The sequence below is a fragment of the Euleptes europaea genome, chromosome 9, assembly GCF_029931775.1.
Source record: "Euleptes europaea isolate rEulEur1 chromosome 9, rEulEur1.hap1, whole genome shotgun sequence".
NCBI classification, from domain to species: Eukaryota; Metazoa; Chordata; class Lepidosauria; order Squamata; family Sphaerodactylidae; genus Euleptes; species Euleptes europaea.
The window spans coordinates 25469548-25495101 of NC_079320.1; the positions used below are offsets into that span (position 1 = coordinate 25469548).

Here is a 25554-nt window from a genome sequence, read left to right on the forward strand (position 1 = left end):
GGTCCTGCAGGTATGTAGGAGCAAGGCCATTAAGGACTTTGTAAATGATAACTGCAATGACCTGGTAAGATGCCAAAGGTTTGCAAGCCTCACCAGGTTGTTGGTCAGGTCCCCAGAAAATAAACAGAAATTAAGGGGAGGAAACCAAAACCAAAATTAAGGGGAGGAAACCAAAATTTCTTTAAACCATGGCAAATCACATATTTATGCCATTCTCTCTGTCACTAAAGAACTGTTGCCAAGATGAGGCTCTAACAGTCACCCTCCCTATTAAAATAAAAAGACCGGATTTCCCTATCCCTCCACCCCAGCCAGAACTTTATAGGCTTAGTGCCTATAAAGTGCTTCCTCTTGGCGTTGGAATAGGACTGCCTCACGCTATTTTGCAGTCTTCCCTCCAGCCCTGCACGTGCACCCTTCCCATCTCATCGGGCAGACTCAGCCATAGATCTCCCAGCCTCTTCCAAGGCTATCTGCACTCTTTTCTCCTGCCTTCTCCTCGATGGTGAGCCCTCCTTGTCTTCGGCCTCTGACTTACCCATCTTATTAGAGGGCCTCAGCTGGTAACCTTCTTCCTGAAGATCTTTGGCCTTCCAACCGCTTCTTTGCTGCCTAGGGTTGCCAAGCTCCAAGTGGTGGCTGGTGATCTCCCGCTATTTCAACTGATCTCCAGCCGATAGAGATCAGTTCCCCTGGAGAAAATGGCCGCTTTGGCAATTCGACTGTACGGCACTGAAGTCCCTCCCCTCCCCAAACCACGCCCTCCTCAGGCTCCGCCCCCAGAATCTCCAGGTATTTCCCAACCTGGAACTGGCAACCCAACTGCTGCCTTTCACTCAACTGCTCTCAACTGCCACTTCTCTACCTTCTCCCAAAGGTTCCATCCAATCAGCTGCTGACACTTGGTCAAACCTTGTTCTTATTGGCTCTGGAATCTGGACTTTGGGAGCCTCCTCAAAGCATCCCTCCTCACTGAAAACCTATTCTGAGCTTGAAAGGTCTTCTTTGGTGACCATTTTAACTTCCCTTTAGCAACCATCCCTTGCCTCACCAATGGAAAATACATTATAACAATCTGAAACCCTCCTGCTATTCTGTTACCAACCCTCTACGCAAACAGCAACAACATAGATTCTAAAATTACTACAAACAGCATTTTTGGGTGGATAACTCATTTCTCCACAATAACCAATACCCCGAATTGAGTCCAGCAGCGGACCAATGGAGTGATTGCAGAATGGGTGTGATTAGGCATGATCTGCAAACTCCAGATAGTAAATGAGCTAAAGTATCATTCTATCGCAACTCTTCACCATTCCCTTCCCTTTTCACCATCCTGAATTATTTGGTGTAAACAGTAAAGTTGGCCACTTCATCAGTCACCCCGAATTCCAGAACAAATTAAGTAGCACCTGCTCTAATTTAAATCCTAAGGGGATCTACTGCTTACTTCCTTTCATTGTGATAACTGACCATTTACACCTGCCCCTGGAGTCCTCTTTGACCATTTATTAATCTGCAAGAGAATCCCATTCTCTTAACTTCTGCCTCACTGAAAATAGCAGTTCCAGCAAGTTCCACAGTGAAGACCGATGCATTCTCAATATCCTCTTCAGCAATCTTTTAATTCCTTTGTCACGTGTTTTTCCTCTGAGCGGTTGCCTGGATAGAAATCTCCCCCTTCCCACCACTATTAGCCCCAGTAAGGAATGTATAGCCAATGAGTCTTTATACAGTATCAGAACTAATATCCATTGGTGGAGAAGCAATTTCTAACCCAGAAAAGTTACAGAGAATAGGGTTAAACCCCCCCCCAACATGTGCCCATCCCCAAAACAAAACAGGGAGCTTCCATGGTTGTATTTAAATGAAAAACACAGCATATTATGATTGCTGATCTCTTGTATTTCATCTAGTTAGCCTCTGAGTGCTAAGGCATCAGTTGTGCATACATCTGTCACAAGGCAAAAACCACTATCTCTAAACGGATACAACAGTAACAGTGCCTCACATATCTGTCATGTAATATGAAAGCCTATGCAATTAACAGCAATACTGAGGTCTCTACAGTTACAGAGAGAAAAAGGAGAGTGAAAGAAAAAGAAGAGTCGGTTTTTATATGTCAATTTTCTCTACCTTTTAAGGAGAATCAAACCAACTTACAATCACCTTCCCTTCCCCACAACAGACACCTTGTGAGGCAGGTGGGGCTGAGAGAGCTCTAAGAGAGCTGTGAGTAGCCCAAGGTCACCCAGCTGGCTTCATGTGTAGGAGTGGGGAAACCAAGCCGGTTCACCAGATTAGAGTCTACCACTCCTATTGAGGAGCGGCGAATCAAACCCGGTTCTCCAGATTAAAGTCCACCACTCTTAAACACTACACCTCACTGGCTCTCCACTACTTCCAAAGCACCCAACTATTGTTTTCAACCTTGGTTAGAAGTAGGTTTGCACAAGGTTCTAAAATGAATGGGAAGAGAGAATGTCTGCCTATACAAGCCCATGATTGCTATCCATTTTGAGATTAGGCAAACTGGGCAGAGGCACATCGACAGCAAGTGACAGAAAAAGGAGCCAGGAACTAGGCAGACCGCTACAGGTATTTTGAGGGGAAAGTGGCAATTTATTTATGCATGCACCCTGCTCGACAGACAGCATACACTTAGTGTTATGGAAGAAGGTATTTGTCCAAAAAACAAAGCATGAAAAGCTGCCTTCATTTTTTGCCTACTACAGACTTCTTTAGAAGACTGGTTTACAGATGCTACAGCATCAACCAATAATTTTTTTTTTCAAAAGGCAATTACTATTTACAAAATAGTCAGCAATGTTAAAACTCCAAGTCCAATTCCTGCATGCTATAAGTGAACACCAGAGTTTTGGTTGACATAGCTATGTTCCTTTTTAATGTTCAATTACGAGTCAGATCTAGAGCATGATACTCCACATCTAAGACCCTCAAAATATTTTTTTAACTTTAAAGATTATAACTTCCTTCCTAAATTCCTAAGAACTGCAAAAGGTGCAACAACAAAAACCCTTCTATACACCAGCTTTTGGAATTTGCAGCCAGGAGCTGACTGAACAGTTGCCAGAGAGAACAAGTGGTAAACATTTTCACCTTGACCACAGAGAGAAATGACACGCACCAGATTATGCAGAGAGGTGTGTTGCAGACACATGTGGTTTCCTACTTAGTACTGTAAATTTACAGATGTCTGAACCATAGTCATATAAGCCCATTTAAATAAGGATCGACACAGCTCTGCCACCCTAGCTCTGGGTTTTTTGCTTAGTGAGGGGGAGTCTCTTTCTGTGTGTGTGTGTATGTGTGAATAATTATATATTCTAGGTCGCCACAAAGCAAATGATCCTAAAACTATTATGAATTAAGAATTTTTCTGAGAACCAATAATTCCAATAAGCTTGAGAACGGTTAACAAATTTGTCACACACAATTATATTACTCAACTTTCCCAGGGATTTCAACAATCAGAATGTTTTCTCCCCCTCTTTGTAGGGACACCTTTTGCGATCATATAGGTAACAACCTGGCTGAAAACATACTTTCCTATCTTGTTAGCCAACACCCCATAAAAATTGTATTTTCAAAAAAGGATTAAAAAACAAAGAAGTTACTGAGACCTACAAAACATGTCCATTAAATATTTACTGACTGGAAAACCATGTTCAGCCCTTGATAACCATACTGGCTTAGCAGCTGTCTATTGTTCTGCAAGTCATTTATGCTACAGAAACAAATCTGGTACCAATGTTTTCTAAATAACCTACAGTAAATGATTAAAGGGAAGAGTTGCCTTTTATTAGTCGTCTAAAACACACAATTGGCAAGGGTTTTTTCTGAGATCATTGGAAAACACAGCATAAATTAAGGGATGTTTCTTATTTTATTTTCATTCACAGCTGAAGACTGAAGACAGAGTTCCTGATCAAATCTCAGTTTTCATGTTCTTGAAATTCAAATCCCAAGGACATAAGAGCAAAGTGTGTGCACATATACAACTTCATTTATTCATGTATAATATTCAGAGACTGCATTGAAGATGTCAAGTAGCTGACCGATGCAATTCAGCACATGGCTCAGCTGCTTAATATAAAGACAACAGAAACGGAGAAGGCTGTGTTCTGGAAAGCACCCAAAAGTGTCATTAGGAGGACCATTTCAATGTGCATTTTTGTATGTCATGCTTGCTGTCTTCACACCTTGTGGAGTCTTGGGGCATGGGGTGTGTTTTAAATGTCCATGAGCTCTCCCCTCACTTTGTCCATCATTCCCAAACAGAGAAAGCTCTCTCCCCCACACAACACTTGGCATTGGAGAAGGATGAAGACTCCACCTCTGTTTACACTTCAAACATTAGCCCTTTTGCAGACAGAACATTAACCACTCCAAATAAACTGACCTCCATAAAGGAATGAGTGTGTGAACTGGCAACCTCTTGCCCAATTTGAAATGCTGACAACAGCCCTTACAGACTCCCAATGGGCTAGGTATGGTTTGTTCAATGATAAGAGAGCTTTTCCTTGCCAAAACCTTATCTCACCGGCCTTCAGTTCTTCCCCAGGAAAGTTGTACTCACAACACAATGGGCAATAAGGAGAAACAAAGGCATTGCCTTTCTAAATGCTCTGTCTCTCCAGGACCTTGGGTTTGTTTTGAATTGTTAATATGGGCCGCTTAACTGACTGTTGCCTGTATGTGCAAGTGCAGTAGGTGAACTGTGCTGCTTTAAAGAAGGAGAAGAGTTGGCTTTTATATGCTGACTTTCTCTACCACTTAAGGGAGACTCAAACCGGCTTACAATCACCTTCCCTTCCCCTCCCCACAACAGACACCCTGTGAGGTAGGTGGGGCTGAGAGAGTTCTAACAGAGCTGTGACTTGCCCAAGGTCACCCAGCTGGCTTCATGCGGAGGAGTGGAGAAACAAATCCAGTTCACCAGATTAGCCTCCGCCGCTCATTTGGAGGAGTGGGGAATCAAACTCGGTTCTCCAGATCAGACTCACCACTCCAAACCACTGCTCTTAACCACTACACCACGCTGGCTCTCTCTTTTGGAACAGCGTGCTCTGTTCCAAAAGCATAAAATCACGAACCTTAAAGACACTAAAACTAATGACATTATTTCAGATAAAACCCTCCGTCCCCCAGTGTCAATGGAACTGCGAACACTCCTGATAATTACAGCAACAAAATAGTGGCCTGTATTCCCGCCACACACTTCCAAAGATTATATGGGCATTCAGGTTCTCCTCAAAGGGAGCCCGCGTGGTGTAGTCATTAAGAGCAGTGGGCTCTAATCTGGAGAACTGGGCCAGTCACAGTTCTCTTGAACTCTCTCAGCTCCACCTACCTCACAACACACCTGCTGTGGAGAAAGGAAGGGATTGTGATTGTATGCCGCTTTGAGACTCCTTAAAGGTACAGAAAAATGGGGTATAAAAATCAACCCTTCTTCTTCGAAAAGAGGGCCATAATTTCTGTCAATTCTTTCCTTGCACTACAGCTCACTGGGTTGGATCTAGCCAGCTCTGAGTCTAACCCAATTCCCCTCTTTGCTACAGTCTCCATCCCACATGGCTTTTGCATATGCAGATCCCATGATTCCCAGGATAACCTTTTTGGGTAATCAAAGGGGGTCATCTCCTTCCTTTGTCACCAGTGGAAATGACAGTTAGATCCAAACCACTGAATCCCCCTGAAAGTTTGCACTTAGGGGTTAGTGGGGAATCAGGGGGCAAAATAAGGGCCTGCAGTGGGAGGGGAACCAGTGGAAATAACATCCCCTCTTATGAAAACTTCAGTATCATTAAGTCTTTAGAATGTGTACATGGATACAGTGAGTGAATGAGGAGAATACCAACAAAGAGGGAAAGACTGCCAAAGGGATTTGTTTGCTGAGGGAATTCTGTAGGCCATGCCCCACCCACCCCTTACATCTCCTTTTATTTACAGGAACAGGTATGATGGTTGAGTAGCATCCCAGAATTTATGTACCAGAGTTCATGCTGAAGCTGAGGTTTTTAAACATACAATTTCTTTCCATTTAAGAAATGTAACATTTTAAATCAGGCTGAAAATACTAACGGTTGTGTTAACAGTAAATTTGACAGTTTTGCAGATATAAATGCAACTGGATTAAGGAAAGAATGAATACAAGAGACCCAAACGACAAAACTCTCCACATGATACAGGACTGTATCTAATAGCCCCATAAAGCACTATTACAATCCTTAAGGCGACAAGTTTCCACAAAGCTCTTCATAGCTATTCAAGGTAGGTTTTTTAAAGTAAAAAGAAGAGAAGAGTTAGTTTTTATACCCTGCTTTTCTCTACCTTTAAGGAGTCTCAAAGCGGCTTACAATCGCCTTCCCTTCACCTCCCCACAACAGACAACTTGTGAAGTAGGTGAAGTAGGTGGAGCTGAGAGAATTCAGAGAGGTCTGTGACTGGCCCAAGGTCACCCAGCAGGCTTAATGTGGAGGAGTGGGGAATCGAACCCGGTTCTCCAGATTACAGTCCCACCGCTCTTTACCACGATATGAGTCCCCATTAGTTATCTTATTCTGCCTCAAAGCTTCTTATCACAGGTCATAGCACCAGTATTCCTGACAACATTGCCTAACTTGCTTCAGCCAGCAGTAGCCATCTCTGTACACAAACAAGCATTTTGGTTTCCATTACCAGCTTTGTTTGCAAAGGAAGACTGTTTGTGCCCACTGGAAATGTTTATTGTAGTGAGGGCCTTAACCTAACAATTCTTATTCTTCAAGACAATTTTCAAAAAAACTGATACATTTAATGAACACTGGATATACTGTTTATTATGTTCTCCAATGAGCAAATAAATGAAGATTTACCCCATTGGCCTTTTATGATTCATTGTAGGTTCTTCTGATTCTTGTGTATGAATTTTTCTCTTTTTCCCTTTTGTTGCATATATTTTTCCCTTTTCTCTGTGTGTATGTAACTATAAGCAGCAAAAAATGCTTTTTTTAAAAAATCCTTAAATCAATTCTTTTCAGCACCTTTCTGAGAAATGGCTCACAAGAAACTCAGGCCAGAGATTAGAAGAGAAAATGTGTCTTCTAGATGTTTGGTTCAAGATTGGGTTACCTTCAGCACAACTTTTATGCCTCCCGCAAAAATTAGATGAAGAAAATTGCACATCTCTAGAAGGAGCAGAAATGAAATGACTGCAAAGTTCTGAAGGAAACACATACAGAACAGTTCCGTAGTATAAAAGCTACGGTCTGAACTGCATAGCCCATCCAGAACCAATCACTTAATTCTTTTCCAACTCCCACCGATGTTGCAAGTAAAAACTGGGGAGGGGGGAAGAGACGTTTTATGGCACTGTGTCATGCTTTGAAACAACTTGCCCAGACACAGGGACTGCCAAAAGCATGTTTTGTTTTCAGCTGTTTGTTCACCCTTGTCTCGAATCCGAGAACACCAAAAGACACACTGAAATAAGAAAAAATAACAAGATCCCAAATCTTTCACATCTTGAAATATACCAAAGCTATAAAACACCCTGTAAATCCAAGGACAGAGAGAGGAAGAGATGATGCAACAAGTCTCTTGAACTGTAAACAAGAAGCATGTGAAGTATCTCTCTTTTAAGGCCTCTAAAACTAAGTGCAAATAGCTCACAGTAGGAGCCTTAGATGCCCGTGAGTCTGGCAGAGAAGCTGTTCACTCCCAAGATGACCGTATTGGTAACTACTGGAAGTTCAATAAGACAAAGCAAGACCAGAGACAATTGCAGCAATCGCAATGATCTTCCTACCTCTGTTGGTCCGGCATACATCATGGGAGAGGGAAATATGGCCACCACAGTTGTTTCTGGATTCAATATTCCTTCCTCCAGCACGGCCGCGTGTTGCTTCATCCGCCACATCAGAGGAACATCGTCGTCCTTTGTCCAACCACCCAGCGGATGCAAGAGCAGAACTGGCCTCCTGTAGCCCCGTTCCAGTAGCTGCTTATGAGTATCCTGCATCAATAGGGCATGCCCATTGTGCACAGGATTGCGCAACTGGAAAGCAAAGACAGCATCTAAGGAATAAGGAGAGATTTGTACAAGTATTAGTGTAGGCAGAAGCAGTCAGGGACCAACAGCCCGTCCATTCTATAGCCCACCTTTTCATAATTTACAGAAAGGTTTTGCCTACAATAAAGCTCCAGGGGGGAAAAGGAGAAAGGATTTCAGAGAGTTGCAAGAAAAATTTGGATGTTAATGGATTGTCTGCCCAGTTCTGAGATCAGAGAATAATGTAATGTGGGCAGCAGTATTACACTGAGATGCACTGGGAATATTTAACATATGGGTCAACGCTGGTTGCTTGACATGATTTTGCCAATGCACAGGCATGGGCCAAGAGTCCTTCCAACTGCAGCCCACATACTAGTGCTGCCCTAAGAAACCCAGGTTTGAATCCCCACTCTGCCATGGAAACTTGCTGGGTAACCTTGGGGCAGTCACACACTCTCAGCCTCAACCCTGGAAAGTATTTGGATGGGAGACCTCCAAGGAATAGCAGGAGCGTGACGTGGAGGCAGGCAATGGCAAATCATCTCTGAATGTCTTTTGCCTTGTAAACTCTACGGGGTCGTCATAAGTCAGCTGTGACTTGACAGCAAAAAAAAAGCTCTAAATGGCTGTAAAGAGAATATCACACCTTATAAAGACAGCATCACAAAAGGGAAACATCCATACAGGCACAAGAAACAAAATTTATTAATTCTGAAACCAATATCTCACTTCAGTTCAACCAGCTGGCTCTCCATCAAGGGACAACAAGAACAATAATATACATTTGGAGTAATTTTGATAACGATCTCCAAAAGGTACAGCTAGATTAACTCCTGCAGTAATCATTTTGTATTCCTGAGTCAATAAATCTGTCCTCCGCCCGCATCTGTAAGAATTATCACCTCTTCCTGTTATGAAAATAACAAACTGGCACTCAGTATACAAAATACCCTTGGCCATACAGTGTATTTGTTCTAATCAAGCAAACTTCCCTATACAGGTTGAGCATCCCTTCTCCAGAATGCTTCGGACCAGAAGTGTTCCACATTTCAGATCTTTCGATATTTTGGAATATTTTGGAATATTTGCATATACATAATGAGATATCTTGGGGATGGGACCCAAGTCTCCATTCCATGCTTAGCTTTCTCACTCTCAAGGTTTACAAGAGCCAAGATTCTTCTTATTAAGACGATCCAACAATGAGAAGAATGCAGCCGATTAACACTGCAATCCTAGGCAGAGTTAGCGCAGTCTAAGCTTACCGACTTCAACGGGCTTAGAGTTGAGTAGCTCTTCCTAAGACTGCACTATCATTATCTACCTTCTGTCATATTTAAATTACACAATCAACCTAAATAAATTTAATATCACCCTAACTTCAGTACCGGAATATTCTTGAAAATATTTTTTGGCAAGAACTAAAACAAAACAAAACTGCAGTTCATTGGTAACAGGGAAGTTCATGGGATCTCACAGTAAATTTTTACTAGTGGAAAGAGGGGAAACAAATTTGATAAAACTAATAATAATAGATTTTATTTATATCTTGCCCTCCCCCGGCAAACTCGGCTCAGGGCTGCTAACATCATACTCATATACATAATAATACAAAATTTAAAATATAACTAAAAACAGAACCAATTTAACTACATCTTCTATATGGTGCCACCAGTATTTTCCCTTGGGGAGAATGTTTCTACAGGCGGCCATAGTCCCAGATAACAATAGGAGGGCCAACAGTCCAGATTTACCAACTCCTCCCTCCTGCTGTAGACTTCCGATTCACTCATACTCTTCCTAAAGGTTCCTGTTCTTTAGGTACAGCAGTTTGGCCTTGCAGCAGGAAAGCAAGGGGCACGAGAGTCTTGTTCCACTGACAGGAATGACTTTTGTGGTGGGAACCAAACCAATTCCCTCGCCGCCATTACAGAAACACAAGAGCCCAAACTGGTTTAGAAACAAAGTGCGGTCCTTCGATCTCAGCCCCATCAGTCAAGATTTGCACTCACTGCTCCAACAAGCTAAAGCAAATGGACTAAGGCCAGCAAGCCAACTAATTCTGAAGATGCATTTCAGCTTCCTGAATTTGTTTCCCCACTCCTCCACATGAAGCCAGCTGGGTGACCTTGGGCTAGTCAAAGCTCTTAGAGCGCTCTCAGCCCCACCTACCTCACAGGGTGTCTGTTGTAGGGAGGGGAAGGGAAGGTGATTGTAAGCAGATTTGATTCATCCGTAAGTGGTAGAGAAAGTCGGCATATAAAAACCAACTCTTCTTCTTCCTTCCACCTCTGCCGTGAACTTCCTCCCCCACACCTATTAACATGAAGTCCCAGCTAGAAAGGCATCTAGCTCTTCCAGCTAGAAAGGCATCAAACATACATACACAGGCTGCCAGACTTGCCTGCTTGGTCTGTTACTTATTGCTTTAACACAAAAACATTAAAATGGAAAACAAATAAACCAGCACATCAATGGCTTTCTCTTCTCTGCTGTGAAGCTAGCAAAACAACTATTTTTTTCAGATGAAATGGACATGTTTTTACGCATAGTAAAAATTCTTTAAGAAGGCTCATGTGTTTTGCTCTAGTGCACCAACATTAAAAAAAACAACCTACAAAGCAATTCCCAAGAATTTATGATGCAAAAGTGTCTACATACTGAAGACGTGTGGGACAATGAAACAGAGAACATATCAATAGTTGCGGACCCGGCTGGCTTAAAGAAGAACAGGTCAGAAACATGTACAGTCACAGCAGAGCAGAGCATGAGAGAAGCCAAAGGCATTTAGCAAGTTTTCACTGTAGTTGACCACCCATTCAAAAGACACAGATGTCTTTTCTGATTGGGTGAAATGCCACTTTGGATGCCTGCCCATACTTCTTCCCTATGTAACATTACCACTATTTAGGACTGTAGCCATTGCAATTTCATTTTGATAGAAAACGATAATATGTTTCCACTGCTGGTGTGTTTCCCTTAGTGATTCGAGGCAATGGTGATGAGGTTTCGGGGAGCAGAGAGCTGGATTCTTCTCTTGCCTGCCAGCGTGTGTCATCCAGTTGCCTCCCAAGCAAGAACTCACCAGCATTCATGTCTTTGAATTTCTGCTTGAGCTCAGCAGGCGTGAGACGGTACTGATCGAGGCCGTCGTTCCAGTAAATTCGATCAAGCACTTGCAGATCACCACCCACAAGCCAGTCTCCTTGTTCCATGATCATCTAGGAAATGTGAAAGGAAAGAACCGATTCATTAGCATGCGAACAGGAAAGAAGATGTTCAGATCAGCTACACAGAAGGAAAATCACCAGGTCTTTTAAACATCTCAAAAGTACCACGTTTAAGAGTTCATGCCTTGCAAGTTAAACTGCAAACTGAATTACTAAAGGCCTCTTCACACATTACGGATTACACAGGTTGGGTCTAGGTCTCCACCCTGTGTCAGAGACAACAGTCACACATGGGTTGTGAGTTCTCTTAAATTTCTAAACGTGCAGGTCCTGATTAGGATCAGTTCAGAGAATTGCTGTTTGGGGTAACCCATTAGTTTCCTGGAGTTTTCCTGGGTTTCCTCCAACAGGCTCAGAGCCCCCTCCCTGGGGTACTGTTTCAAGTTCAGAACTAAAGAAACAAAGTCAGGAAAACAGAGGTTCAGTAGAGAACCAACGCTATGGCCAAGCACTGTGTTAGATCCCCCGCCCCCGGGGTGGAGTGGGGAATCTAACACAGTCCAAACGTCAGACAAATTTATTGCAGTATACATTTTAATGGACTAAAGGCTACTACATAAGATACAAAGTCAGTCACTAGATATATTTCTTTTCCCCCTGTTCTTAGACCAAGGTCTTGAACAATAAAACTTAAATAACACCCATCTCTAAAAACACCTCCCTTCAACTCTTCTTTGCAGCCTGCAAAAAACCAGCAACAAAGTAAGTACACTGAGGGTCAGAGTCCTCTAAGAGAAACTGAACCTTTTGCTCCAAAGTTGCTCAAGAAAATACGGACCATTTGTTAAAACATGGTATAATCCATTTTAGTTGGTACACATAAGAACAGTGCAAAAGGATATGTACCAAGGAGTCCAGTGACTGAAGAAGGCAGGGACACAGCCAGTCTGAAAAAAGGGTCTTTAGCATACAGCCCAGCAAAACCATTGAAAGAGGGCAATTAAATCTTGAATACATAAAGGATTCTACATAACTTTAGACTAACCAAAGAATCCAGATAGGAAAGAAGATTGCCCTTATATAACAGGCCCAGGGCACACGGAGAACATGTCCTCCGAACATCAAAATGAATGTAACTCTTATCTCCAGCATAGATCAATTTGGCCACATGTTTTTTACATTGATCTATAGAAGAGTAAAGGTCTTCCACCTTCAAATTTACAAGTGATACAGTAGTTTCTGTTAAAAATGCTGAAGCTAGGGAGCTTTATAAGAGTCCTTAAGGGTTACGCTTACAAGATACCCTCTGGGGCCTCAACAAATAGATGCAACCAAGAATTAAAGGTGCATTAGATAAATATCTACACTGCTGGAAACTGCCAACAGTGTGTCCTGCTGACTATGCAGTCAGAGCCATGACTCCCTAGCCCTGCCTTTACTGACTTGCCCCTGTAAATAAAGGTCCCTTTTGACTCCATGACCCTTGACATCTCAGCAAACAGAGCATGCCAGGAGCAGAAACCAGAATTCAACCACATTTTTAGAATGTGAAGTCTAATAAGTAGGTTCCTAATGGCAATCACAGAGTTGTATCAACGCAGCATTAAAAATTGTCGGAATGAAAGGAGGATGAGCCGAAGACTGGACACAAATACTCTGATCAGACCAAGCCAAGCCCTACGGCAGAAAGGCCGGCTTTTTTCCTGTCACCGCTGCTGAGTAATTCATTTTGCTGTGTTTTCCTCTACGTCTCTTGCACACAATGCTGTTTTTATAAACCACAGGAGAGGACAAACTTCTCTTTGATCTTCACAGGCAGGCTATGGGACTTGGCTAAAGCCTCTCATTCACATCCATGCACGCACAGCCGTAGAAATCAAAGTTCCACAGCCCGAATAACAACAGAACGACCATGAAGAAGATAAAAAAAAAACAAATCTGCAAAAGGGAATTCTTAAGGAACTCTGGATCAAGGTTTTCACAGGTTCTTCACCAACATGGAACCTCTTTAAGGTTTTTAAAAATGGTTTCGTATAAAGGAAAGATCAAACCAGTTTGCAAAGACTACCTTGATGTAAGGATGTTCCTTGCATGTTGTCCCCCACTGTCTGGCACAACGCTCCTCTTTGCGATGCTCATAAAATTCTGGATTTCGGAGAATAGCCACACGCTGACCTTCGTACACAAGAGCAAAAGCTGTGCAGCCATCTAGCCTCTCCTTGTCTTCTTTTGTAGCTGTTAACACGATAGGCACTGAGAGATTAATAACGCCCCCTGTAGAACAAAACAAAAAAAAGAAGGACCAAATTGGTACCAGTTGTCCGGGAGCAACAAATCTAAGTCTTCCAGATGCCATGAAGAGAAAAATCTGTTCCAAAACCCTATGTTAAAGAGTACAGTCTTCCCAAAAGTTTCCTTGCTTTTCATTTTCTCGGGGCACAAATACATTTTGGCAGATCATTTAAGCTTTCCACTTCTCCCCATTACCACCTAGACACAGAGAATTTGCCTATCCTTCATTGTGGGCCAAACTATAAATGATGCCCCTCCATGGCTGTTTCCACACTTGAAAAGCTATAGGGGGGAAACAAGTGCTCCTGGGACCGCAACACCACACACTCAATCTGGATCAGGGCCTAACAGCTATTTTTTAAGAACTTAAAATGCTTCTAAAATGGCGCCGGTGGCCACAGGATGGATCTGTGGCTGCCATCACTTGTAGTTTGGTCTATATTTTTGTAGCAGTACATGGTAACCACTTTGCGTCCAAGCCAGAATATTAACAGTGCCATATGCGAATTGCTTGCACCAATATCAGGGAACATGTGAAAGTAAGCACCTCCACACTAAAGAAATGTTGGGCATTAACACTTCAGGCTTCAGGGGTTGCTGAATTTGTTTTGATGCTTACAGAACGTTTTTACCCAGAATGCTTACAATGGCTTTCAGTTAAAAGAAACTGAAATTGTAATCAAAAGGTTTTAGGCATTTATTGAACAGACATTTGGCGGATGTTGCCCCCACACATTTGACATTTCCTTACAGCAAAATGTCCTTCCCAAAGGTAACCATGACCTGCTGGACTCCCTGTAAGTTTCAAAAAGGATGCTGAGATGCAAGGAAATAACATCCAGCTACCCTTTCAGATAGTAGCTTCCTTGTGAAAAAAGGGGGCATTTGACTTACACCCCTCTTCGTGGCAGCCTTATAACTCCAGAAACTTCATATGAATAAAAGCATGTGCATTCTAAGCATAAAAGAATGTTACTGGCTTGCCTGCCCATATAAAAAATCCCCAGCTGTCCTCCCTAAATTTCAGTATTAGTGCATAGAAATATGAAGAGGAATATTATATAAAATACACCAGGAAACTGCCATTAGTGTTTCAATACATTTGATATTGTTTCCTCTGCCTGAGATTGATTCCAGTTTATGCAAAATATATTTTCAATCCTGCAGCTTTGAAATCAAATGGGATTTTTTTTAAAATACAGAAAAACCAGCAAAGGTGGGGGAAGCCGGATCTGAGCACTAAGCTTGAAACAATTCCAAAGCTGAAATCCCTTTTTCCATAATAAAAAAGGGAAGGGGAGAAGCAAGGTTTAACTTGGAGCCAGGTTCAGCCCTCATTTTTCCAACGAGAATGCAAGGCTCAGTGTGGAACATGAGGAAGAAGGAAGATGCTAACAGGCTTACATTTGAATATATCCAGTATGTCTTGCAGGTGGTGGGGGAAGGATAACTTGCCTACATCCACCAGGGTAAGGAGTAAGGCAGATGTATCCACAGAATGTGGTGCAGGGAGGCAGGTGGTAAATGTGCAGTATGATATTCAATAACGAAGCACTATTTATAATTTTAAAAGTCAATGAAGAACATTCACAGCATTTTTAAAAAGTAGAAACTTTTTAAAACGGCAGAAAGGATATCAAACATAGAATGTTGCATTTTCCTGCCACATGGTACTAGAAAGAGTTTAATGTTACTTATAAATAGTTCTTTGTCTTCGGCCATTTAGGCATAGGAAGTTTTGCCTTGGATTTGCCACTCTCTCGATGCACATTTCTCCCATTCAAATTCTCAAAACTAAAAAATAAGCCCCCATGCAGTTTTGAGAATTGGGATGGGTAAAATGTGCATCTAGAGAGTGGCAAATCCAAGGCAAAACTTCCCATGCATAAATGGCCTTCTTTCTAGTCATGGTTGAACCATGTTTTTCCCCCAAGTCGGAACAGGAGCTGGGGTACCTTCGTAGACGGCTTCCAGAATTTCCATTGTAACGAATTTCCATTGTAACAAAAGCTCTAACATGACTCCAAGCAACCAGCTCTCTCCTCTATCAAGCCAGCAAAACTTATATGGGGATCAAAATCATATAGATTGAACTGTCTGGTAAGAGTATTTTTTTACCCAGATAAGACAGCCATCTACAGGGAGTAATTCTAAACTGAATACCAAAATGCCATTGCTTTGACAGGCCAAGGTGATGGTACCATTCACCAGTACATACCAGGAAAATGAAGTTCATTTCCGGCAAAACTTAATACATTTATAATGACCCACTAGGCTAGAGAAGGATTCTATGTTACCACTAAAGGCATTCAGCAATGGAAATTAAACACTTCTACATATCAGTAAACAGGTTTCTAACAAACCAAGGAGAGGGGGACTTTTGCAGTCTAGCTTCAACTCAAGGGTTTGAAACAGTTTAACCACACTCAGACAGGCAATTAAAGTACACAATGTAAAATAAAACTTTTCTACAGCTGAAGTCACAGCTCATGACAAACAGTGACAATGGAGATAGAGACAGATAAAAAGAGCAGAAATATCAGCTCCCAGGGTATAAGAATATTTAATTGTCCCAAACCCAAGGCAGCATGGGGTACAGCTTGCCCTTGATTGCTTACTGTGTCCCAAGTAGGGCTGTCAAAAAAAAAAAAATTCGGTACAGTTCGGATTCGGCCGAATTTGACCCTTGTGGGTTCGGTACGTGCCGAAGTCCGAACTCCCCCGCTTCGGATCCCCGGTAATTCGGGGGGATCCGGAGTTCGGGGGAAAATTCGGCCCCAGCGCGCCTTCAGAGGGATTCCCTGAAGGCGCGCGGGGGCCCTTTAAACTGATCTGAGCCTCCCAGCTGGGAGGTGCAGATGAGTTTAAAGGGCAGCCCGCCCCCCTTCAGCGGGCTCCGCTGGAGAGGCTCGGGCTGCCCTTTAAACTGATCTGAGCCTCCCAGCTGGGAGGCGCAGGTCAGTTTAAAGGGCAGCCCGCGCCTCTCCAGCGGAGCCCGCTGAAGGGGGGCGGGCTGCCCTTTAAAGATGGCAGCTCATGATTGTCCCAATGGAATTTTAAAGACCATTTGTTCCCTTGGGACTAGGGCTGTCAATTCGGTTCGGTCCGAACTGAAAATCAACCGAATTTCCCGATTCGGTGATTTTCTGTTCGGACGGATCCGAACTCAAAACTGGCGGGCAACCGGGGGGGCCGAATTCAGCGAGTTCGGGAGTTTGCGAATAAATTCGGCAAATTTGGCCCCCCTTCAGGGGAGCCCGCTGAAAGGCGCGGGCTGCCCTTTAAACTCATGTGCGCCTCCCGGCCGGGAGGCGCAGATGAGTTTAAAGGGCAGCCCGCCCCCCTTCAGCGGGCTCCGCTGGAGAGGCGCGGGCTGTCATTTAAACTTCCTTGCATGGTCAGTAGGATTAGGTGCCCACTACATTTGAAGTTTCTTACCATCCAACAGACAATCAAAATGAAGGCACTGCAAGTATTCTCTCTCTCTCATAAAGCCGTTAAGGGGCGTTGCCCAACCCTCTGCCAGAACTTGCACCCACTGCATGTCCACCTGAAAACAGAAATGTGCTTAATGTTCAGTCAGCTACAAAATTTTCACTAAGTTCTGTTCCCATTATAAAAAGGGGGGAAATCTTTCAAAACAAGAATGATGACTATTTCTTTTTACAAGTGTGGCTTTATACACTACTGAAAGCTAGAATTAGGTAGCATTTCGAACGAGGAGCTTAAGACTGAGGAACCCCAGGTTCAAATCCCCGTTCAACCACCAAACTTACTGGGGTCACCTTGAATCAATTCTCAGTTACCGACTTCACAGAATCGTTGTTGGAATAAACATGGTGGTTGGGGGACAAGTACCTATATATGCTATCCTGATGTATTTGGAGGACGCTATGATTATATCATCATCAATAATAATTTTAATAATAGCAAATCATGCAATATCAGTCCATCCACAATCTGAAGACTGAAGGACATTTGTTTGTCTAAGGGAGGGTGGCGATTTCTACCAATTCTACTGCTGAAGACCCCTTCCTCCCCAACTATGCTGTTCTTAAGACTCTACTGACCCTCAGGTTCAAAATTTTAGTGGGCTGAGTGGACACTTGATTGTTTGATTGGATGAAGGCAACTATTGACTGGTGCTGCCAGTTCATACCAGGAAGATCCTAAAGAGTGAACTCAGGTAGAAGCAAGCCACCGATGATTTCTTGTCAATCTCCCTCTGCACACTGCATGTAAGGGACAAAGGAAAATGTGGAATGGCATGCCAGGAAAACCAATTTAGATCCTACTATATAACACCCATGAACTGTGTGTTTTATAATTTTTAAAAGGTATGTCCATAAATTATAACAATTCCAACAATCTCAGATTTTACAATTTATACAGCCATGAAAACCAAAATAATGGTAATAATCACCTAACACAGCAAGCTCATATACCAAGGACAGAAAGCCAGTCTGAAAGGAAGGCGCTTCACATCCATCCTCCACTGGTTATCAGTTGGATATCATAACACACACACACTTCATCAACAGCTACATTTTTTTTCTGTAAGGCAGTAGGCCTAATTACCGTATATACTTGTGTATAAGCAGAGTTTTTCAGCACATTTTTTATGCTGAAAAAGCCCCCCTCAGCTTATACTCGAATGAGGGTCCCACTTACCTGTTCTCCGGTGCAGTGCAGGTGTTCTCTGGTCTCTCCCGCTCATCTGCGGGCACCTGCAGCCTCTGTAGGTGGTCCGATGACTGCTGATATCTTCCGCGCATGCGCTGCACGCCCGCCTCACAAGTGGGGGGAAAGCGAGGGGGCGCGGGAGGGTCCCTCGGGGGGGAGGGAGTGTGGACTGGCGGGCCCCCCTCAGTGAGGGGGGGCTTCGGCGGTTATGAGGTGGGGAAGCAGTGGGGGGGAGGGGCTCCTTCGACCCCCTCCTCCTCCTCAGAGAGTTCCGGCGGCCGCCACCGCTGAGGGGGGAAAAAGACGGAGCGGCGAGGATGGAAGAGGAGGGGGGGAGAATAAAGGCGTCCGACGCCGAGGGGGAGCGCATGCACGGCGTAGGATGAGGGGGCGTGGCTGGGGGTGGGGGAGCGTGTGTTAGGGCTCATAATATACACGCTGCGTAGTGTACGCACTGTGTTACTGCATGTGTTGCGTTAGCACTTCTTTTTCAAAGTCTTTTTTTTATCCTGTTACAAATGGATCCCAATACTTCTAATCCTGGACCAAAACAAAAACGCAGGTCATACAAAGCTGGTTTCAAACTTATGGTTGTGTCAAGAGCAGAAGAAAGCAATAACAGTATTGCAAGTAGGGAATTTTGTGTTGACGAAAAACAAGTGAGGGAGTGGCGGAAAATGAAAGCTGACTTGGAAAAGATTCCAAAGGCAAAAAAAGCTCGACGTGGTTTAACGACTTCATATGGGGCTCTAGAGACTGAATTGCATAAATGGGTTATGGAGTGTCGTCAAAATGGTTACTGCGTAACACGCATGGGAATTCGCTTACGTGCCCTTCAAATGGCTAAAGACGACAAATTAAAAGCACCAGGCATTGAAAATTTTGTTGCGTCAGCAGGATGGTGTACCCGCTTCATGAATAGGTTTGCCCTATGTTTGCGGCAAAGAACAAAGATTTCGCAGAAGTTACCAAAAGACCTTGATGAAAAAGTTATGTCTTTCCATCCATTCATCATAAAACAAAGAAGGATCCATAACTATGACCTGGGAGATATTGGGAATATGGATGAAACACCTATGACCTTTGATCTTCCAAGCAACAGAACTGTGGCAAGTTTGGGAGACAAAACTATTTTACTCAGAACCACAGGAAATGAAAAAAAACATTTCACAGTCGTTCTGTCATGTTTGGCTAATGGAACTAAGCTGCGGCCTGTCATTATTTTTAAAAGAAAGACCTTGCCTAAAAAGGTCAAATTCCCATCACGAATTACAGTACACGCACATATTAAAGGCTGGATGGATGAAGACGGAACAAAAAAATGGCTGGAAGAAATTTGGAACGGACAAGAAGGAGCAGCCTTAAAGAAAAAACCATCATTGCTAGTTTGGGATATGTTCAGAGGCCACACATCTGATGACATAAAAAAATTGGCAAAGTCTTCTCAAGTTACTTTGGCCGTTATTCCAGGTGGGCTTACATCTGTATTGCAGCCCCTAGCTGTGTGTTTAAATAAACCTTTCAAAGACTGTGTGCGAAAGATGTGGCATGAATGGATGTCATCTGGTCAAGCCCGACTGACAAAAGTTGGAAATCTGATGAAGCCCGACATAGAATTGATAGCAAAGTGGGTTCGTGATGCATGGGAAGAGATTCCAGAGGACATGGTGCAACGCGCCTTCAAGAAATGTGGCATTAGTAATGCTATGGATGGCAGTGAAGACAGCGCTTTGTATGAGAACGACAGCAGTGATGGTGATGACTGCGAACTCAGTGATGATGACAATGTCTATGCTGATAACCTCACACCAGCTACAGCTGAAGCTCTGTTTGGACATACAGATGATGATGAGGAATCCAGTTTTGAAGGATTTAACTTGTGTTTTAGCTTGGTTGCTGATTGAGCTAAGGTCTTGGTACTTTTAAAGTTATTGTTGATTCAAAACCTAAAGTTATTCAAAACCTTTGCCTCAATTAATGTAATTTTATTGGTATCTATTTTTATTTTGAAATTTACCAGTAGCTGCTGCATTTCCCACCCTAGGCTTATACTCGAGTCAATAAGTTTTCCCAGTTTTTTGTGGTAAAATTAGGTGCCTTGGCTTATATTCGGGTCGGCTTATACTCGAGTATATACGGTAAGACAAAAATCTTCTTTACTTTATAAAACCAATGCTGTATCTTCGGAGAACTTTCCTACTTACAATGTCTAGCAAACACCTAGCTGCCGTAATGAAGTTCAGAACAATAACTGGCAAGGTTACTCATGTGCCACCTTCTTACCGTCAAGAACAATTTTATTCAAATAAGGTGGAGGCCAAGACCCCAAAGGGCGTGGATTAATAAAAGAGCAGGAACTAATGCTAACAAATATGAAAAAGGAGACTGCAGAAAGGCACTAAGCACTTCATCAAATCCAAACAGGATAAAACCAAAATACCAACTACCCAAGTGCAGTAAAGATATCTTAGAAAAGTGACTGGGGGAAAGTGTGAGAGTCTCCACAGAAAAAGAAAAATGTCAGTTCAACAACATCAGTGATACATTTCCTTGACTGTTAGCAAGGCAAGTTTACTGAAATCACTTGCACTCAAGAAATGAAATCGTACCCTTAGGATGGGTAAACAGAAGAACAGTGCATAATTATTTACACTGCAATGCTAAGACTGGGGTAACTTTCCTTAGGACTGCACTGTTTTCCTTAAAAACGGGGTCACGTAAGCATTAACCAACTGCTCTGCTAGCCAAGACCCGTAAATTGCTGCTTCCTCAGTCATGGCAAGCAAGTAAGAAAAACCTGGCTGAGAAGCTTTAGCAAACCTGATGCCCTGGCCTCATTTTCTTCTAGTCTATCAATGACCCAACCTGCAGGCAAGTGTAACTTTTGTGGATTAACTTGCAAGTCAGTATTACCTTACTTATTTCCAGGGCTGGTAAGGTTTCAGCATCTGTTCTGGCCAGTTTAAGCTTGTTTTCAGGGACATACAGCTCTTTAACCTCATAAGAGGCATCCACTGGCACAATGTCCTACGAAAAAGGCAAAACATCAATAACAGTTAAAACAATCATTTTAACATTTTGAACCTGCCATACTGTAGTTAGGTTGCATGTTGCTTTTACATTTTTTTTTTAAAGAGCCAACTTACTTTCCCCCAGTTAAGATTCAGCCTGTATTAGAACTCTCAACAGAAACAATCCTATCTGCTCAAGGCCACTATTACGGGAAAATTCAATGGTAACTGAGAATGGGTGTGTGTAAAGCGCCATCAATTCGCAGCCGACTTATGGTGACCCCAGCAAGGGGCTGTCAATGCATGCGATTAAGAAGAAGAGTTGGTTTTTATATGCCAACTTTCTCTACCACTTAAGGAAGAATCAAACCGGCTTATAATCTCCTACCCTTCCCCAACCCCTACAACAGGCACCTTGTGAGGTAGGTGAGTCTGAGAGAGCTCTGAGAGAACTGTGACTAGCTCTAAGAGTGCTGTGACTACCCCAAGGTCACCCAACTAGCTTCATGCGTGGGAGTGGGGAAACCAACCCGGTTCACCAGATTAGAGTCCACCTCTCCAAACCACTACCTCTGCAGAGGGTAACTGAGGTACACAAAGAAATAACTCAGTCTTTCCCACCATTGTGACCTGACATGACTGTTCATCAAGTAACACCGCACTCCACAGTGAGCAGCTCATGAAGAAGAAGAGTTGGTTTTAATATGCCGACTTTCTCTACCTTTTAAGGAGAATCAAACCGACTTACAACCACCTTCCCTTCCCCTCCCTACAACAGGCACCTTGTGAGGTAGGTGAGGTTGAGAGAGCTGTAAGAGAACTTTGACTAGCCCATGGTCACCCAGCAGGTTTCATGCGTAGGAGTGGGAAAACTAACCCGGTTCCCCAGATCAGAGTCCACAGCTCTTAACCACTGCACCACACTGGCTCCAAGTCTCATGCACAGGGATACATGTGTAAGATGTGCATATTATGTACATTCTCCTAATGCACAGGCAGAACATATATCTTAGCTGTGGGAGATACAGGTTATCTCCATGCTTCCGTCTCGCATCAGAGACTTTGCAGCGGCTCCAGAGCAAGTGTGAACCACTTGTGCTTTCTCCCATCTGCCTTTACTCTGTCCCCACCACTTGCTTTCATCTCTGTTACTATGTGGTGCCCAAGTATGTGGGAGCCAGCAGTACAACTGCACTGCCTGCTTTGGAAGAACATTTTGGATAACAGTCTAATGCAGCCCTTGCCAAACAGCACAAGTAGTACACAGACAACCAGATCAACATTCGAGTGGGAAAAGAACGAGATGGAGTCACCACAAAGTTAATTTCTCGCCAATGATGTGTCTAAACATTATTACTAACTAAAAACAGTTTGCATCTTTGGTGCCTAAATAGGGGTGTTTTTTTTCTTTTTGGGAGGGTGTCAATCACACTTTTGACTTTGAAACTGGAAAAATATACTGCAACCATTCTTCAAATGAGGCAGTCATTTGCAAATCATAACACAGACCTAAGTTCTTCCATTCCTTGCAACTAATATCCAGACTGGAATGTCTTCTACAATGCGACGGAAAGCTGTTAAGAGGTGCAGAAGTCAGATATGCTGGGAACCCTCTTGCCAATCATATCTAGCGTCGTTAGGGTAAAGAGCTCAACAGGACACAAATGGGCACATCAGACCAAAATTAGTATGGGAAAGAATTAACAAAGGAAACAACTGATGTCATGTGAAGATGATGGGGTTGCCTAGCCAGTGAATGAGCACCAGTCAAAACCCTAAACATTCTGAAGATCTGTTGTTTAAAAAAAAAAAAAAGGCACACACATTCCTGACTAGCAGGTACTGTATAAAGCCAGGTGATTTCAATGATGGTGGAATCTTCCTTTCCATCTTGTTGCAAAAAGAATTCTTAAGCATAATGAGAATCACTGGCTGGGGTGACTTGGGAAATAAGCTGAGGCTATATTCAGCAACTAAGATCTCAACTTCAATATTATTTGGTCAAAAGGCCTTCCACTCAAAACACGATGGATTCTAAGGGTTTGAAACACCACTGCGTTAAGGACGGCCCCAGCACTTCTGTTATGCTGCAAGCTGCATAAAACCGAATAGTCCAGGAAGTTATTTCTATTCAGCGAATAAGACTGTAGTATAACGGAACGGAAGATGTTTTTACAAAGGAAACATGACTGCAGTCCATGTCACTGTCTACAATCTGATTATCTTGCTCTTACAGTGTTGTTTTCCATTTCCGAAATACATTTTTGCACTTTTTATAACATATTGTGTCTGACACTTTTCATTGTTTCTAGCTTTGTGATCCTAGTACTATTGCTTTCTTTGTTGGATGAGTCATGCTTTTGGATTGCATTGCCTTACCCTGCCTCATCTGCCTTGAGTCTCAGTGAAAACTACAGACTAGAAAGTAAATAAAGAATTAAATAGGTAGAATCATGCTAGCTTTAAGGAAGCGGGTGCAATTTAGGGTCATCTTCCACAAAAATACTAAACTGAACCATTATTAAACCGAAGGTCACTTCAGGCAACTGAAGTTTCTAATACCTTCACACCTGCAAAAAAGGAAACAAGATCACCTCTGACATAAGGGTCACAGCGACCACCAGTTCTATATCATAACAGCCAAGATCAGGTCTTAGCATTTTAAACATTACACAATGACTGCATGCAACAACGTAAGTGGTTCTTCCTTCTACTACACCCACACACACACAAAAAGTCACATTAAGCTTGGAAGAAGAGAAATTGATCTAACTCAGTAGTCACAGTTTATAGACTAGTGACAGCTTCCATTAATGGCCAAAAGCTCTTGTTCTCCTGTGAAGTTTAAAGTCTATTTTGGAATTTCTTTTTTGCCCACAAAAAGAAATCGAATAGATGGAGCATGTGTTTTTTGAATGCACCTTATATAACAAAATTTGTAGCGAAACTATCGGACCATTGCTAGAAAGGTTTCCTAGAAGATCTAATAAAATTAGGCTTGAATATCTTCTGTCAGATAAGAACCACCATACAACATGATTGGTTGCCCGGTTTTGCACCCCAGTCTGTAATCACAAAAAAAGTGGGAAGGGCCTTCAACACTGGAGAGTGGCAGTGATTTCAGTTACTGAAATTACCTAATTTTTAGTATTTGCCCAGGAGAGTGGCCAAGTGCCAATTTGTTGTCAGACATGTATAGTTTTAGCTGGTATCCATTAGGACTATCCTGTGTTTATTAATGAATTTTTGTATATTATATTGTCGAAGGCTTTCACGGTCAGAGTTCATTGGTTCTCGTAGGTTATCCGGGCTGTGTAACCGTGGTCTTGGTATTTTCTTTCCTGATGTTTCGCCAGCAGCTGTGGCCGGCATCTTCAGAGGAGTAGCACTGAAGGACAGTGTCTCTCAGTGTCAAGTGTGTAGGAAGAGTAATATATAGTCAGAAAGGGGTTGGGTTTGAGCTGAATCATTGTCCTGCAAAAAGTAACAAAGGTAATGTGCTAACCATTGTCCTGTAAGTATCAAGATAATGTGCTAATGAGGGTGTGGTATGTTAATATGGAACCACTGTATCCTGAAGTGATCTGTTAATGTGTGAAATCCAAAGCTAATCTGCATGGCTATTGTTGACTGTAGTCTTTGTTAGTCTGGAGGTTTTCAGGACAGGAAGCCAAGCCTTATTCATTCTTAAACTCTCTTCTTTTCTGTTAAAGTTGTGCTGATGTTTATGAATTTCAATGGCTTCTCTGTGCAATCTGACAAAACAGTTGGTAGAATTGTCCAGTCTTTCAGTGTCTTGGACTAAGACCCTGTGTCCTGTTTGTGTCAGTCCATGTTCAGCCACTGCTGATTTCTCAGGTTGGCCCAGTCTGCAGTATCTTTCATGTTCTTTTATCCTTGTTTGTATGCTGCGTTTTGTTGTCCCGATGTAAACTTGTCCACAGCTGCAAGGTATACGATATACTCCTGCAGAGGTGAGGGAGTCTCTTTTGTCTTTTGCTGATCGTAGCATTTGTTGTATTTTCTTGGTGGGTTTAAACATTGTTTGTAGGTTATGTTTTTTCAAAAGTTTCTCCATCCTATCAGTGACTCCTTTAACAAATGGCAATAATACCTTTCCTATGGGAGACTGTTTTTCCTGAGTTTTCTGATTTTTGTTTGGTTTAATGGCCCTTCTGATTTCATTCTTGGAATAGCCATTTGCTAGCAGTGCGTGATTTAGATGATTAGTTTCTTCCTTGAGAAACTGTGGTTCACAGATCCGTCTTGCACGGTCCATTAATGTTTTGATTATTCCTCTTTTCTGTCGGGGGTGGTGGTTGGAGTTTTTGTGTAAGTA

At 42.7% G+C, this 25554-nt stretch overlaps 1 protein-coding gene across 1 annotated transcript in view; it reads right to left on the reverse strand.

The window, feature by feature from the left end:
* PAPSS1 (3'-phosphoadenosine 5'-phosphosulfate synthase 1) overlaps positions 1-25554 on the reverse strand; it is a 71064-nt gene that overhangs the window by 22791 nt on the left and 22719 nt on the right. Inside the window, exons 6-10 of the mRNA XM_056855361.1 lie at positions 21118-21231; positions 16960-17071; positions 13298-13503; positions 11145-11280; positions 7814-8082 (exon numbers count right to left, since the gene is read on the reverse strand). Coding sequence (XP_056711339.1) covers positions 7814-8082; positions 11145-11280; positions 13298-13503; positions 16960-17071; positions 21118-21231 — 837 coding nt within the window. The remainder of the gene's footprint in view (positions 1-7813; positions 8083-11144; positions 11281-13297; positions 13504-16959; positions 17072-21117; positions 21232-25554) is intronic.